The 18,242-nt window shown below is 41.7% G+C and overlaps 1 protein-coding gene across 1 annotated transcript in view; it reads right to left on the bottom strand.

Moving 5' to 3' along the window:
- Positions 1–2,349: 2,349 nt before the first annotated feature.
- The window catches only part of SH3BGRL2 (SH3 domain binding glutamate rich protein like 2), a 57,378-nt gene continuing 41,485 nt past the window's right edge, over positions 2,350–18,242 (bottom strand). The window contains exons 3-4 of the mRNA XM_059083883.2: positions 9,718–9,798; positions 2,350–6,768 (exon numbers count right to left, since the gene is read on the bottom strand). Coding sequence (XP_058939866.1) covers positions 6,757–6,768; positions 9,718–9,798 — 93 coding nt within the window. The 3' untranslated portion in view covers positions 2,350–6,756. The remainder of the gene's footprint in view (positions 6,769–9,717; positions 9,799–18,242) is intronic.

The following is an 18,242-nucleotide window of genomic DNA, read 5'->3' on the forward strand; positions in this document are numbered from 1 at the left end:
TCCTATTAATATTCATCACTGTTCTGCAGATTATAGATGGTATCGGTGTGATTCATTAAAGTGTCTGTTTTTTTAAAAAAAGAAAAAACAGATAAAGGCCACCATGACTTAGTTCACAGGTGCGGACTGATTCAACAGGGGACACCAACTTTATGTAGGCAGTAAAGGAATGAGAGGCTGGACACAGAGAGATGTCCCATGTTAACAAGGCACACACGTTACTCTTTTTATTCCAGGAAAAGAACTCTCCCCCTTCACGACAAATATGCTTCAAGCCAGGGGGACAAAAAGCAAAGTGAGAAAAGCATTTATCCTTGGCATCAGTATTAGAAAACTATGTTCCAGAAGAGGTTCACATTTCCTTTCATATAACAAATTAAAAAAGGAGATATTTTGCCAAAATCCAAAAAAGCATTTAAAGGTATTTCTTTCTCTACTGGAAATTCAGGTAAAGAGGCTGGAACAGAACTGGCCAATAGAAGTGTAACGCAAGCCATATATGTAACTGAAAATTTTCTAGTGGCCACATTAAGAAAAGACAAAATTAGTTTTTAATATTTAACCCAATATATCCAAAAGATTATCACTTAAAACATAACCAATATAAAAACTAATAGATACAGTTTTCATACTAAGTCTTCAAAATGTGGAACATATTTCATGCTCATGGCACATCACAAAGTCAATGAGCCACGTTTCAAGTGTCCAATAATTCTACGTGGCTTGCTGGTACCACGCTGAGCGGCGCTGTTCTGTACTATAGAGCTTTCATTTCCATTACATTAATGATGATAGATATTTGCACTAGAGCTTTTTCAGTGGAAAGTTTGGTTACAGTGAGCCTTATCATTATAGAACCCAAAAGGATGTATATTGCAAGAGCACGGACCGCTGCTTTAATAAAAAGGTCTAAATCTTCGTGCGATGCACTATAAGCAGTACCAAGTTTTCAGTTAATATGCTTTCAAATGCCAGGGTCCTTGGTCTACTACTAAAAATGCTGTCCCCCGATTAGCAGGAGGCTCAGAAAAGAAGACTGCATTGTAGTTTCCTGTTCTTACACCTGTCAACCAGTTTACACACATGAAAACATGCTACTACCAGAACATACTGGGTTATAGTCACATGATGGTTACATCTCATTCAGATTAAGAATTAGTCAGTTATGAGTATAGGCTCAATCCAGTCTCCTAAAACTCAAATCATTACACGGGGGATGGGTGGTGAAATAGAAAAGAACAGCTTTATTGCTTTGCCAGGCAAAGGGGGCCACAGCGGGCTGATACTCTCAAAACTGTGTCCTGCAAATTAATCATTTTTCAAATGTCCTTTTAAGTATAACGTCACTTAGGCCTATTGTTGTAAGCCTATTCTATGTTAACATAGTAAGGAAATGTGCATATATAAACATGCAGTCTATATTAAAGATCTCCTTCTGGTTTAATTCTGTAGCAGAAAACCAAATCATGACATTAATTTCCTACCAAATAACTGGAATTGATGAGCCTTGAAATCTCTGCAAAGAAGGAACCCTTTGAGAGCATAGAGAGGTTTCCAAGGTATATCTTCTCTTGGCTGATATGGTGACAAGGTGAAAATTAGCATACAATAAAAACCCACAATATCTGTGTTTAATTTTATTTTCTCCAAATAGAATTAAGTTTCATATGCTTTTTTTCATAATTCTGGAAATAGTTTCAGAAGATTTCCACTCCAAATATGGTTTCTCTCTAATAGGTGAGCATTAGCCAGGAAAAGGTTAAGTATAAAGAACTTTTAAAAATTAATAATTGAAAACACACCACCATAGAAAAAATGGTAAAAGACACGAAGGGGGATTTCCAGGAAGAAACAGTAATTCCCATAGTAAAAAACATGAGTTCATCTTATTAGTAATCAAATATATGCAAAATGAAACCACAACGAGATACACACCTCAGCTTGACAAAACTTTTGAGTCTCATGATCTTAAATGTTGGTGAACATTGAGAGTACCAGAAATTATAGTACACCAGTGGCCTGTCAGTTGGTACCATTACTTTGGAAAACAATTTGGCCTTATCTGTTCAAGTTGATGTGCTTTACTGCCATGTGTGATACAGCAATTCTACTCAAGGTATACATCTACTTGTGTATGTGCGCCAGGAATCACATAAAAGCATGTCTGTAGCAAGATTTCCTTTCTCTATTTCAAAGAAAGGTGTATTTCCACATTCAGCAACAGGAGAAGGGAAAAATTGTGATATACAACAAAATAATCCTTAGCAGTGAAAATAAACAAGCTAGGGCACTCGTTTCAAAATGATTATGCCCAAACGCAATGACCATAGAAAGAAGGTGACAGAAGAATAGAGTTTAATTCTATTTATTAGCTTTTAAGGATATGTACACAAAGGTAAAATAATAAAGGACAGGAAAGCTACGATCAACACGGCGTTCAGGACGGGCTCCCGCTATCAAACAGGGACGAGACGGGGTCAGGGAGGATCCCACAGAGCCCCAAAGGAAAGGCAGGCAGCTGGCGGCAGACACACGGGGGTTGCTGATTTTTCTTTATATGTCCGTGTATATATTATATACGTGTGTGTGTCCATATTTATTCCGTTGCACGTGTGAAATAATTTTAAAAATTGGACTGGTTGAAACACACAAAGAAAAAGACTATACATCACGTTTCAGATGACGAACCGTCGCTTGGAAGGAACACTGTGAACTTAACTGTTTCTCAAGTCACTGCTGCTAAAGCGTCTCCGTTTCTCTCCTCCTTGAGGGTGGAGACTATTGTCCTGCTCAGACAGTCCCTGTCACATTCTAGGGGTTCAACACATGCTGATTAATGAGATGGCCAAACGAACCTGGCCTGCATTTCTAGAAAACTAGGAAGACTTTGAAAATCTGGGTTACAAGTGGGCGGGGATTACTTGGCTACTTTGGCTTCACAATTTAGTGCATTTCTGGAAACGGACAGCCTGTTCTCTTTATCTCCTCCTTCACCCTCCCTCATCTTGGTGTTTAAGTTAGAAATAGTTCAGCCATGGGCTTAACTTCAGACGCTGCCTTCAGAGACGTCTTCTGCCTTCAGAGGTGGCTGCAGCCCTGCTATTAAGGGTTGTGGCTACACTGTACTTTTCTCCTGCACGAAATCAGGGAAGGGAATCCACAGCCCATCGCTTCATTGTACTCAGGAAGCCACCGTCATCTATTTGAACCAACCAGGGGATGAGTGATTTAACGCCATCCTTCGTCCTGGTCAGGGTCTGAGATGATTCTGCAGTCACCTCCAACGCGCAGACGCACGCACGCGCACACGCACACGCACGCGCACACGCACGCAACCACACGCACATGCACGCAACCACACGCACACACACACGCAACCACAAGTGTGTCTCCTCAAGTGCTCAAATGATCCATCTGCATTTTTACAACCAATATGTAGCTTGCAGGTATGGGGTTCATGATGGGAGCAGAAATACAGCATCTCAGCTAAACGAGAAGGTTTCAACCAAACACAGAAGCAAAATTAGAAAAGGTGTAAGAAACGGTCGGCAACAAGCGCTCCATTTTCAGAATATGTGTTTTCTGTAATTTATTCCTCTTTAATGCCTTTAGAGACAAATGCACACAAAATGAAATCTAAACACAAAAATTTTGCAGATCAAAGTGGGCTGTGACACTTTAGAAAAGATGTAATAAGCATTTCTAGAAAAAGCAAAACCCTATACAGCAAAATCAAATTAAAAATCAAAACGAAACAAACCAGAAAGAGGCTTTGGTACCTTTCAACAACAAAGGACAAAAATAAGTTTACTTCATTATTAAATTCATGTAATATAAAAACATCTATGTGGGAGTGTTGAATAAATCTATAAAACAGAAACAAAATCTAAAATATATTAGAGCCTGAGAGAAAAAAAAAAAAAATCTTCCTTTTCTCTTCTTTGATTTTAATAGAATGCCAGAATCTGGAAAAACAAGTACTTCCCCAACTAAATTTTCTTCTGGTCTGCATATAACTAGCAGGATGGCACTCTGTATCTCATTTTAAAATGGCATAATTTGATTTTTAGCAGCACGTTTTCTTTGCCTCAACAAGCCTACTGGAGGAAATAAAAATTCTGTCTTAAAATGCTTCTGGTATTACATCTATGTCTGCAACTCCCATCCACTTCTTTCCTAGATTTTTAAGACTGTGATTATCTAGATCTAAAGGCAGCTAGTTAAAGAAGGGATGAAGAAAACCATTACAGGTTTGGAATTCAGCTGCTAAAACACAAGTAAGGACACAGTATTCTCTGAACACGGTGTGGCCCCAGAGGGCAATACCTTAGGACCCTGCAGAGCCTGGGTACTGAGGGAAATGCCACATAATGTGTTTCTAGCTCGCTCATAACAAGTACAATACCAGGTGAAGCTGGCCTCTCCTATTTCTTTGCTGCTCCAAAAAAAAAAAAGTGGGGTGGGGTAGATGATCTATAACTCTCTTAAATAGTTTAGCACTCCTATTCATCTAGTCTGTTTAGCACAACCATACTGGCCCTACTACAACCAGGGCAATTCAGAAGTTTTGAGACAAACAATTCTGAGTCGCTTTCTTGGTCTAGCAGGTATTGTATTGATCCTACAACCCCAAGACTCAATCTTACCAAGTTGCTTCTTGGTACTCACTGGCAAGAGTAGACAAAATATAAGTTAGACCATTGCAACATTAACTTTTTAAAAATTGCTGCATCTTAAAAAGAAATTCTGGGCTTCCTTGGTGGCGCAGTGGTTGAGAATCCGCCTGCCGATGCAGGAGACACGGGTTCGTGCCCTGGTCCGGGAAGATCCCACATGCCGCGGAGCAACTAAGCCCGTGAGCCATGGCCGCAGAGCCTGTGCGTCCGGAGCCTGTGCTCCGCAACGGGAGAGACCACAACAGTGAGAGGCCCGCATACCGCAAAAAAAAAAAAAAAAAAAAAAAAAAAAGAAAGAAATTTTAAGTCTTCTCAGACTTTAACACGATATCCAGTTCAAAAAAAATTTCCTGGATAGTCCCTGGGATTTATCAAGTGGAATTTGACCTGGATCGTATTTGATGCCACCTAAGCAGTCACAGCCATGATTTTGCAGCAGCTTTCCTTGCAGAGAAAACTGTGGGTTATGTATCTGTTCCAGTCACGTAGGAATCAGCGGCATGCTTTTTTTCTGGTTGTAGTCCTGGGATGCAAATCTCAGGCTGGGGGGTCAGCTTTAGCACTGAACAAGTTCTTTAGAATAGTCCACATTTAGCAAGTTGGAGGGAGAGAGAACACAGGTGACAGGGCCTAAATTCTTCTGTTCTTTCCATTTCTTACAAACTTCCTGCTCAGAATCTGAAGGGCAGGTCCACCATCAGGACGCTGAGAATAGCAGAATATCTTAGGCAGCCCTCTGAGTTTATTCTACTCAAGACTATTCCCAGGTCTGGCAACTAAAAACTCTAAAAATGTGAGCAGGGACAAGGATGCAGAAAAGGAGCCTTTGCCCTAATGAAGTCGACAGGTTCAGTGTTTATCAGCATCCAAAGGAAGGAGAGATTTCACACGCCAAGTACAACTCAGAGTGAGCCTCTGACAGCCCCTTTCTTGTATGTACTCTTCTCTGAAAAATCACTGGTGTTCATATGTGGAATGAGAACATGTATCTAAGTTACTCTGAAAATCCGGAACTGTGCACTGGCCAGAAATATGAGCTGGCAGAGTCAGAGGACCAATGAAAAGTAACACAGGAAAAAAAATTAAAGTGTGCAGCAATATTAGTATCTTTCAATATGCCTCATCAAGGGTTCACAAAATATATCTAGCCGAGATCTTCCTTTCTCGAAAAATATAATCCCTCTGCAAAATATATAAGCAGCTATTAGTTAGGGGAGCTGCGTTTAAAAATATACGTGCACTTAACGCATAATAAGCTGCTAGAGCTGAAATGCCTTCAGGTACGAGTCAGATAGTGTCCCTATAAGTTAACTATCAGTGCACCTCTTTAAATATATCTTTTAAGTCATCTTACACATTAGGTGAAACGTTTCCTTCGTAAGAGATAAAGCAGCACGTATTTTCCAAACTAGCAATTCTTTTCATCCCTGTTACTCGGTTCTGATCACACATGGTTGCAACAGTGACTTCTGGAAACATCTGTAGGGGCTTGGAGGATTTCCGGGGGTAAGAACTTCCATTACCAAAGGAGGCTAGAACATCTAACTTTTTCTACAGCTATGACAAAAGCACTGGAATGTGAATCTGCAGCAAAGATCTTTAGCCCTTTGTGAACCAACGTTGCTTTTGTTTCTTTCTGATCCAAATATTCTAATAGCCTGGCAGACTAATTCCAAGGATACCACCTAGGCAGCCTGAAGAGAAGCAGGTCTGAGCAATCCTGGCCTCAACTACCACCCAGGGCAGATCCAGTATTTCTCTCTCAGATCGTGCCACCCTCTTACCACTCCACTATTCAGGAGGCACACCTGTAACAGGCGAGACAGTCCCTCCGGGCGAGTGACGCAACTGCAGGCAAGTCTGAAAACAAGGAAAAAAACCCCGCCACGGTCCTGATTTGGTTTAAAGCACTCACGCAATCCCATCAGACCCGTGTCTTCCCCAAACACCTTTTCCATGGCAAGCAAAGTTACTGATGATGCACGTGGCTTCTGTCACAGTGATGCATTAGGTAAGCAGGTGTGTGCTGAGTACCAGGGGAGCTCCAGAATGCATCTCCGTCCTCTTCCGCTTGTCTGCGCTAAGGTTCTGCCTATTTGTTTAAAAAAAAAAAAAAAAAGACAATTATTGCATTGTGTGGGCAAGAAATTTCACACCGGCAGTGATATTTTAAATGTCAGGAACAGAGAGATGTTGGAAAGCACCGTAAGTCACTGCCATGTGATGGATAAGAGCAAATAAATCCTGGGTTTAGGGATCAGGGCCCAGAGTTAAGTCACACCCACCTGACCTGCCACATAGAAAAGTGGAAAGAGAGCCGCGTGTTCTCAACAACTAAGGAAACTCCTCTGAGGTACCGTTCCACTCGCACCGGGGTGAGTGGCGTGGCCGGGGGTTGCCTTACTCAGGGGCCCTGTGGAGGGTGACCTGAGGGGAAGAACGGCACCGGAATGGCCATACCTACTGGTAAATAGCTGATACCACTGTCCCCCAATGCTACCATGATACAGCCACTGGAGGGCTGACCCCTGGCATCGGCTGGGAGTGGGCCTCTGACACCTGTTCCCCGGCTGCTCAGGGCTCAAGGTTTACTGGTGGTTGCACAGGTTCAATATCACCCCCCGAATGGCAGGGATCCGAAAGCAGAAACTTCCATTTCAGGCTCTGCTTTGACTCTATTACGATACGAAAACTGATGATTTTCTACCTGGAAAGTATTGGGGGAAAGGCCTTCTTTTCGGTAGGTACCACGGAGGGCTCCAGCTGGCCACAGGAGGATGTGGGACCCCCTCCACCCCCCCACCGGGGCTGCAACAATTCACAGTCTGGAGGAGAGTGGGAAATCTGTATTTTAAATAGCAGCAAGCCACCTGAAGTCTTTGAGAGAAAGTCTATGCAGGACAAACACACCCAGAGCCCATGTGGCCTGCAGGCCACCATTCTGTGACCTCCTCCCTTCCTCTGCCCCATCCACTTTGGAGAGCCTCCCAGGGTCTAGAGTTGGGTCTGTGAATGTTCTTTTCCTGTGGACCTTCTCTCCCCTCACCGTGTGAGAGCAATTAGATGCTAACGGAGTCTTTCTATGTCCCCTGGCGGGCTTGCTCACCTGGTCTTTCACGTGTGTACTGCAGAGAGGGTGGGAAAAGGAGACAGGAAAGGGGGCTCCATCTTTTGGTACGTAACACCCGTGAATGCTCCGTCTAGGCCTTAGAGGGTAGACTGTATAATGAATTACTACCAAGGTACAAAATGAATAACTAGAAAGGGGGAGAATGCTGACTTGCTCTTAAAGATGTTTGCACTTTTTTCCTATGGACGTGAGGTATGAGTTGCTGTTAACCCTTAAAGGCCCTAAATGGCTCAAGAGAGGGGATGGCACACACTGGCACTGTGGCCTTCCACTCTGGTTCCGTGGGGGCCCTGCTCATGTCTGACTCAGGTGCCTGAAAGCGGGGGGCTGAATGGGTGGAGGTGCCTAGCGCCCTCACTGACCACGGAACGGTCTCCTGCAATCAAGCAAACCTTAATGGCATCAAGACCAACTCCAATCCCATGACCGTTAAGTCATGTGAGAATGCATATTCTACAGCTCATAGGTTTCCTGAGAAATTTCTAAGAGGATAAGTATTTTCAAAGAGTAAAGAAGTCAGCCCGAAGCCTCTCAAAGGAACCTACATCTTCAGGGAAAACGAGAACAAAGATGGCAAGCACGCAGTATTTTTCAAAGGTTTTTGCACAGACGCTGGTGTCCGCTGGATTTTATGCATCTGTTAGACTGCTCCTACCCCAGTTTTTTCCAGTTCTTTGAAGATAAATCTGGATGGTTTACATGTCTTTGCATGAAACATGTTACAAAAATACTTTCATTTTCCTGAGTATTCCAATGTTCCATCTTTATAAAGATAGTTTTAAGAGCCTTTAAGGATTTTCTGTGTGGGTTTTGTCTCTGTTTAAAACATGTGCACAGAAGCCACCCACAAGCATCTGTGGACTTACTGATGTATAACAAAGCATGATTTCCCATCGGCGAGGAACTACAGGTGCTGCTGTATAATTTCTATTATTGATATTCTCTGCCTTCCTCCCACAAGTGTTCCAGAAATGGAACAAATCCTGGGTAGCCTCAAAAGCCCTATGACTTACAGATATCAAAGTTCCCAGCAATGTACTTTCATTTCAATTCAGTGTCACAAACAGAAGCTTTAGCCTTCGGTCTCAATTTGAAATATAGTCAAAACCTCAATTGCTATGTATATAAAGATTACAAGGAAATACACCAAAAATGTTTATGTGGTTTTCTCTGGTGACTTTTGATTTTCTACATTATACTTTTTTGCATTTTCCCAATTTTTCTAAATGAGCCTAGGCTACTTTCATAATCAGAAAAAAATAGTATTTCTGAGGTGGAAATAACAATCAAAATACTGCCTTATTGAATAAAGAACTGTTATTTTTTATTTTGAAAGTGAACCCATGTGCTTCACAGAGTTACCATAATATATATCATCTATAGCTCTAAATATTAGAAAAGTTTGAGCCTTTTACATTTGCTAAAAGACATATGACATAATAAAGTGGCTTCAAAAACACTCTTGATTAGTTTAGGAATTGCCCTTTTCTTCAAGGTTGACCATTTGTTATTGCAAACCATGTCCCTTCCAATGTAAATGACTTCAATTGCAGACAACCTTAAAAACATGGCTTTGATTCTATTTCAAAAAATGTAATGTGAACTTGCACTTTAAAGCAAAAAAGCACCTACTATTTTTTGCTACCTTAAATTTTTCTTGGAAGAAGGAGATATAAATTATAAATAGACTGAATTTTAAATAAAGATAAACTCTAATATACAGCAACAATTGAAAATGGGAAAGAAAAAAAAACTGGCTTCCTTGTGTGTCTTTACCCTGGTCAGTCCTAACCGTGCATTTGAGAAAGCAAAAGCTGAAAATTTAGGAGACTAGATATGCGCTCCTTCAACCTCAATCCCTAAGAACAACTCAAGAAAGATACATTTTAAAGCAAGAAAAGACTGACCTACCTTTGATGCCAACTGTGACTTCAGGCCTAAGAATGAAAAGACTCTGTTGCTTTCCTTGGATTCAAAGAAACTGTCATAATCCTAGAAAATAAACAAACGCGAACAACTGTCTTTGTATTTGATGCTGTTGACAAAGTCTCTAGGTAAATAAAAAATGTACCACTACTCCATCCAGGCCAGGGAAAAGCTACATCTACTGGATTTGCTCTGTTTGAGCCTCAACATTTGAGCATGACGACGAAGGTAACAACTTCTTAATCCAAAGTCTGTGACAGGATTAAAATGCAAAACATTGAGGACAGAAATCAGATCAGAACATGCTCCCTCAGGTGTCAAACTAACACTTATTTGTGTGGAATCACTGACCTAAGGTTTTACTTAAGCATTTCAATCTGGAAGGCTGCCTTCCAATTCCACTCTTGATACTTTGCTATCTAGGGCTTAAAAAACAAATCACTGTGTGGGCTTCCCTGGTGGCGCAGTGGTTGAGAGTCCGCCTGGCGATGCGGGGGACGCGGGTTCGTGCCCCGGTCCGGGAAGATCCCACGTGCCGCGGAGCGGCTGGGCCCGTGAGCCATGGGCGCTGAGCCTGCGCGTCCGGAGCCTGTGCTCCGCAACGGGAGAGGCCACAGCAGTGAGAGGCCCGTGGACCCCCCCAAAAAAAAAAAAAAAAAAATCACCGTGTAAACAGAAAAGCCATAAAGGTCTCCAAGTGTTGAGTTGAAGTGAATGCTTCTATTCTGCTTTTGAAGTTTTCCACGCTCCTTGAGATTGTCTTCAGAGAGAATAAAAAGATCAAGTAAAAACTAGAGGAAACGATATTCTCTATAACATTTATCTTTACCTCACAGAATCATTTTTCTCTTCCTTCTTTCAGGAGAGAAGCCACATTAAGGAATTCTGGCCAATGTGTTCATCAGTTGTTTCCTTTTCAAAAGCTTGCATGCGTAATACTATTGTACATAGTTGCTAAGTTGATGTGAAGCAGTCTTAAAATCTGAGAGAGAAAAAAAAAAAAAAACCTACAAGGGCTTCCCTGGTGGCGCAGTGGTTGAGAGTCCGCCTGCCGATGCAGGGGTCGCGGGTTCGTGCCCCGGTCCGGGAGGATCCCACGTGCCGCGGAGCGGCTGGGCCCGTGAGCCGTGGCCGCTGCGCCTGCGCGTCCGGAGCCTGTGCTCCGCAACGGGAGAGGCCACAGCAGTGAGAGGCCCGCATACAGAAAAAAAAAAAAAAATATCACAGGCAGACAATGCTCAGAATTGTCTGTAGGCAACTGCTTTGTGCTTAGGCCAGATCACCAACACATCATTTAATCCCAACCACCGCCCACCAGCTTAGAGACTGGCTCGGAGCAAAGAAATATGGTACCCAAGTTTGACAGCCGATACGTAACAAAGCTGAGATTTGGGCCCAAGTTTCACTGGTGTTGAAATCAATGCTTTTTGTATGCTGTGATGCTTCTTGCCCAAGAGGAAACCCGGCATGGGCTACCCGTATATCAGAGTCACTGAGCCCTCATGAACCCACTGCTGAGCTGGGTCAATGGCATTACAAATACTTTTTTTTTTTTTTTTTTTGCGGTACGCGGGCCTCACTGTTGTGGCCTCTCCCTTGCGGAGCACAGGCTCCGGACGCGCAGGCTCAGCGGCCACGGCTCACGGGCCCAGCCGCTCCGCGGCACGTGGGATCCTCCCGGACCGGGGCACGAACCCGTGTCCCCTGCATCGGCAGGCGGATTCTCAACCACTGCGCCACCAGGGAAGCCCTACAAATACTTTTGAAACCTGTTTAGGAATCTTAAACGGGAGTTGATGACTTAAGAGTGGAGATCTGCTTCTTGCAAAGCAGGCCTCAGTTGAGGAAAAAGCTTTGACTTATTTGACTCTGTGTAGACACTCTCTCGTCCAAGTGCAAGCCGAGCCTCGTGTGGTTTGAAGGCAGCTTGATTGTAGTTCCCGGGCACCTCGGCCTCAGGCCTTGCAGGCACTGCCCCTTCTGTGGATCTTGACGCGGTCACTCCTGCTGCCATTTCGGGTCAGGCCCGAGGCCAGTCACCTGCAAAGGGAGGCCTTCCTTGACCAGGCCAAGGAGGAGCAACACATGCGAAGGGGGAGGCTCAGCAAATACCTCCTTGGAAAACGGCATTTTAGGCTGAAATGTGAAGAATGAATAGAATTGGCCAAGTAAAGGGTTGGGATAGGAGCCTCTGAGACAGGAAAACAGCCCCGGGGAAGAGCAAAGCTGGCAGATGTGACCAGGATCAGCATGTAAACCAAAAAAAAAAAAACGATTCTGAATTTTATCTCAAGCACAAAAGGAAAGCCCGGCCGGGTTCTGAACAAGGGAGCAGAATGCCCTACTTCCTTTAAGAAAACCTCCACGTTGACTGCGTGGAGATTGGCTCAGAGAAAAAGGCAGCAAGAAGAGAAGCAGCGACAAGGGTCAGGCGTGCGCTGGGGGGGTTCAGGTAAGAGACGGAGGCAGCCTGAACCAGAGCAACTGTCAGAAACACAGGATAGGACAGACTGGAGATATATTTTGGAAGGAGGATTGATCATACTCAACTGTGTAACTGGTATAGAGGGTTAGGGAGAATAAAGAATTAAAGCAGCTCTCGTACAACTCATCATCAAAAAACAAACGACCCAATTAAAAGGTGGCCAGAAGACCTGAATAAAACTTTTTCCGAAGAAGACACACAGACGGCCGGCAGACACACGAAAAGATGTCCAACGTTGCTGATCTTCAGGGAAATGCAAATGGAAACCACAATGAGAGATCACCTCTCACCTGTCAGCACGGCTATCGTCTAAAAGACCACAAGTAACAAATGTGGTCGAGGGTGTGGAGAAAGGGGAGCCCTCAATGCACTGTTGTGGGAATGTAAACTAGTGTAACCACTGTGCAGAACAGTATGAAGATTCCTCAGAAAACGAAAAATAGAACTACCATATATATCATCCAGCTATTCCACTCCTGGGGATATATTCGAAGAAAACAAAAGTATTAATTCAAAAAGATTTATGCACCCCAATGTTCACTGCAGCATTATTTACAATAGCCAAGATGTGGCAGCAACTTAAGTGTCCATATCAACAGATGAATGGATAAAGAAGATGTGGTATGTATACACAATGGAATATTACTCAGCCATGAAAAAAGAATGACATTTTTCCATTGGACTTGCAGGGTATTATGCTTAATGAAATAAGACAGAGAAAGACAAATACTGTATGATATCACTTATACGTGGAATCTAAAAAATAAAACAAACTAGTGATTATAGCAAAAAAGAAACGGACTCAGACATAGAGAAAAAACTGGTGTTACCAGTGGGGAGAGGAAAGGGGGAGGGGTAAGGTAGAGGGAGGGGATAAAGAGGTACAAACTACTATGTATTATAAAATATATAAGCTACAAGGATATATCGTACAGCACAGGGAATATAGCCAATGTTTTATAATAGCTATAAATGAAGTATAACCTTTAAAAATTGTGAATCACTACGTTGTATACCTGAAACATATAATATCGTAAAAACTATATCTCAATTAAAATTTTTTTGGAAAAAAAATTTAAAGCAGCTCTGAGCTTTGTGACTTGATGGGAAAGACGAGAGAAAAAGAAGGTTTGAGGGTAAGGTTGGAGTTGAGTTTTAAAATGTTAGGTTTGAGAAACTGTATGAGACACTGAGCAAAGACGATCTCAGTGGGGCGGATGGACGTTCCGACGGACTCTAGGTATTACAGGTTTCATAGAAATTTATGGAAGCTTGTATAACTTTTAATAAGAAAAACTATGTCTCAATTTGATGTAGAATTTTAGGCAAAATCCCATGAACTGAAAATGTTGTTACCAATATTCTTTGTAACAAAGACAGTTCCAAATAATGGAGTAGCATTTCATTGACCTGGGCTCAAGAAATAACCCTGTTTGATCCACACTTTCTCTATCTGATCGTTTGTGTGGGAGCAAGAGGAAGAGAGCTAAATTACAGCCAGCTTATCTCACCCTTTTAGATACCCACCATATGAAAAGTGGTGTACCTGTTTCTCTCTACAGCATATTCTGCCACTACTTGGTCTAAATTCTTCCCCTGGGGAATCTCAATTGCAGCCACGGCTCTAATTAAACTCAGATCCCTAGCTCTGATTCTCCTCTCCATCTAACGGGCTCTACCAGGTAGAAATCAAGGCATCATAGGACTCCTCTCTTCCCTCAACCAATAACTAACTGTCTTACACATCCCCGTCAACCTCTCTGTTTTTCTACATCAGTCCCATTGCCCTAATCCAAGTTAGATATCTGCAATAGCACCTCAACATGCCAAACCCTCTCCAGCCTACCCTATCTCCCCCAACCCCCCGAATCACGCTCAAGTGAGGACAGACTGATCCTTTAAAAATGCAAATTTGATCATATCATCCTCTGCTGAAGTCCTTTCTTTCAAGACTTCTCACTGCTCCTTGGGGGAGAAGAGGGGTCTTGAACTTCTATCTGCACCAACCACTGTCTGGGTCCCAGCTTCAACTTCTGGGAAACTGAGTGGTATATGCACTCAGTCAACTATAGATGAGATGTCCAGCAATCTACTAGCTGAGTTATGACCTTGACCAACTCCTTTAACCTCCTCAGACGGCTTCTTCCTTTCTGTATCAGATACGACCCAAGTCCCTTTGAAGCTCCAGAATTCTAAAAAATCATGGAGCGTTCAGTGGAGTTGCTCTTAAACGGGCTGTTAGCTGTATCCAGATGTGAAGTCCAGCCTATGTATTCCAGTTCCTAGTGATACCTGTTTGAAGAGCTCACCACTCTCTGAACAGGAAACAGGTTTAACCAAATAGGAAAGGGAAAGGGCAAAAGTGAGAGAAAAAAAACCGAGGACTAGTCAACAAAATGTCGTCCCTGTTCTTGAATTCTGAAAGGGCTCTACCTGTTTCCACCTGATAAATAATCTCTGATGTCAGTGTGAAAACGCAAGAATGAAAAAACTAATAATATAAGAAATAAAAAATGAGAAACAGTGCCTGACTCAATCTCTATAAATGCAGTGCGAATTTTACTTTAAAGACGGAAGTGCTGGGACTTCCCTGACTGTCCAGTGGTTAAGACTCCACACTCCCAACGCAGGGGGCATGGGTTCGAACCCTGGTGCAGGAACTAAGATCCTGCATGCCGTGCGGCGAGGCCAAAAACAAACAAACAAAAAAAAACAAAAAAGGAAGTGCTAACATGAAAATACAGTGCATGCAAAAGATCAAAAGGCAAGTTACGAGACTTAATATGTATAATTCAGAGTTCAGTGTTTATATTAAAAACCTTAACCTTAAAATGATTACAATTCTCCAAATCACAAAACTAGAAATAAGGTCAACTTTCACAAGCGAGCTTCATACATATAAAACAAAACAGAGAATACATACGTGTAGAGAAGATATGTAAACAATCCATTTAACCACACTGAACCAAAACTGTTCTCATAAATGTTAGTCACCAACAAAGGTATGTAGAAATGTCAGATATCAAGAAATCTCAGAATGGCAACATTTCTTAGTTATATAAAAAAATTCTCTTGAACTGTATTTCTGTCATAAAAGTTATAATCATTATTTTTAGTTTATGAACCTTTAACTCAGTGCCACATCACCATGGCTGGAGGACTTCTTACCAAATATTAAATTGGATGCTCCCAACAGTTTAGAAATTGTCACCCAAGGTAATGAACTCCCCAAGTGACAAACATAAAATTTGGTAATTAACTTTAAAAGCAGAGTAATTTAAAGGAAATCATTTTCAAAAGTCAATGTGAGAACGGTACCTGACACACACCAGGCAAACTGGGTGATGAGTTGTGTCTGCTAATTAATGACCAACATGTCATGTTTTAGGTAATCTCATGCTAATAATGTAATCTGAGTAAATCCTATTTCTACTCTATTACTTACTGATTTAAAAAATTATGTAAAATATTTGCTTTCTGACATACAAAAGCTTTTGAATGGCCCGATGAATCTCAAATTGTAATAAATCATCTTCTTTGTCATGTTGAGGCAAAGAGTAGATGATTGATCATTTAAAATCTAGAAGTTCTGAATACCCTCTTTTAGAGGTAATAAACTAAATACTATGATGTGAAATAATATGAGTAAAATAGTATTAGAAATCTTAAAATCACTTTCTATTAAGATAGAAGTTCTCTCATATTCTGGCCTTAGACATTCCCCAATAAAAGAGAAAGATCTGCTTTCTTATCAAATTCATTTCACTTGTCAGGCTTCTATTTTCAAAGAAACAAACCACACTAGGGCTCATACTGCAAAAGTTAAAAGCACTGTATTTTTAAAACTCACTATAAAGTTTCTAAATGGGCTTGCTGAATTCCTTATAGTCAGACACTCTCTGAAGTGTTTGCTAATACGTGTCTGCAAATTGCACATTGTAAAACAATCAACCTCCTGAGACTATAAAATATAACGATCAGTTAGTATCGCCTTTGGAGGAGAGTACAAATAGGTAAAGCATATTCAAGAAAAAAAATCATTCCGTTTCAGAAGTTGGAACATTTTTAACCACATTTAAAACAAAGGCTGAAAAATTCACTTTGTTCCTAGTGCCAAATGAAAAGAAGAAAATTCTGGGTTATAAAGATATCAGCATAACCGAGCACTGTTACTAATGGAATATTTATCTAAATGCTACAATTTTAAGAAGAATAAAGCAAGCTAAACAGCTGTTAAAAAGAAAAAGGAAAAAAAAAAAAAAAAGCTTCCATTACCTATACTTCTGTTTGCGTTTAAGTGAAAACCAATGTTAGAGACATTTATAAGCTCATGATAAAATCTGCAACAGGTAGAGCTCACAGTAGCCTCATTCTTCCACAGAGCTTACTTAAGGACATTACTCGTTCACTACGGTTAGACTATTATGGACTGGACAAGCATTTGAGACAAAGGCCTTAAAGTTCTTTGCCCTTTTAGCGTTCCCTAACAGAACAGCGAGGAAAACCCACAGTAGCCACTCTGAAAAGCTGATCGCTTCCCACGCTAAGTCGGTAACAAGTGACGGACCCATATCATTTCTACATGCCAAGGGCCTTTCCAAACAGAGGGCTGCAGGGAACAAAAACAACACGTGGCCCACAAGGAAATGGGGGCAGCAATCACTTCTAAATGAGCCTAAGCAAATTTGGTTTACCCCAAAGGAGAAATTAAAAAAAAAAAAAAATTCTTCCTAAGTCTACAAGAGTTACTGCTGCTGCTGCAAATGGGCAGAGACTCCTTCTTCCTGAAACTTCTTTCAGGCCTGAGGGTAGCCTCTGAGCAGAATTTTTTGATTCAGTGGTTAAGGACCATTAATGCTATATTCCATTTTGTGAACTCTTGATAGAGAAGGAAAAAATATTTGACAGCTCCAATCCCGGTAGGATATATAAGATGTAGCTGTCTAAAACAGCTTCATTCAGCAGTTTTTGGGCCAAATACCAAAAATACGAATAAGTCCAAAGCTGAAGGTTTAAAATTCCTAACACGTTTAATATTTCTGACCATTCTGATACAAGACGGCAGAGCATGAAAACACGCCTACCCAAAAGCACCCACTGAAAATTGGATGGGAAACAATTTTGTGCTAAACACAGGAAAAGCAACCAGCAATAGAAGTTGAAGAAATACTCAGAGGGGGCTTCCCTGGTGGCGCCGTGGTTGAGAGTCCGCCTGCCGATGCAGGGGACGCGGGTTCGTGCCCCGGTCCGGGAGGATCCCACGTGCCACGGAGCGGCTGGGCCCGTGAGCCGTGGCCGCTGAGCCTGCGCGTCCGGAGCCTGTGCCGCGCAACGGGAGGGGCCACGACGGTGGGAGGCCCGCGTACCACAAAAAAAAAAAAAAAAAAAAAAAAAATACTCAGAGGAGTAAGGGACAAGGCTAAAATCAATTAAGAAAATCTCATAAATATTTGTGTCGTTCTTCAAGCCACAGGAATTTAGTAAAATAGGATTATATACCTTCCTGTGACCACTCATACAACTAAACAGTTCTGTAGAGGATATTTATATGTTTATAACAATAGAAACGTGGTATATTTACATAGTATACAATAGTTATTATAATTACAGATGAGTATGTGGCTGTTATAAACTTTAGCAATGCAGTGTGTGTGTGCACGTGTGTGTAAGTCAAAACGGGGGAGAAATGAGAGAAGCTATAAGAATCCAAGTTTCCCATCTTCCAAAGAAAAAAGCAAATACTGTCTAATTTAAAATCAAGGAATATAGATATTAGTCTGTGAAACAGAGTGGTGGTAACTTAAAACCACAAAGCATAAACTCATAAAAGAGGCTACATCTTGGGAATCTGGGGGAGACTGACTTTTCACTTTGGACGCTTCGGTCAACAGACTTTATTGTCTTAACATTGATATTAACATGGCCTTAGTGTTTTAACAGTTTTGTTTTCTTTTCATTAACTTAAACTGTGTAAGGCTCAGAAAACAGGAAAATTTTAACAGAAGGGAAACCGCCAGTTTGGATA

Source organism: Kogia breviceps, chromosome 13 (genome assembly GCF_026419965.1).
Source record: "Kogia breviceps isolate mKogBre1 chromosome 13, mKogBre1 haplotype 1, whole genome shotgun sequence".
NCBI lineage: Eukaryota > Metazoa > Chordata > Mammalia > Artiodactyla > Physeteridae > Kogia > Kogia breviceps.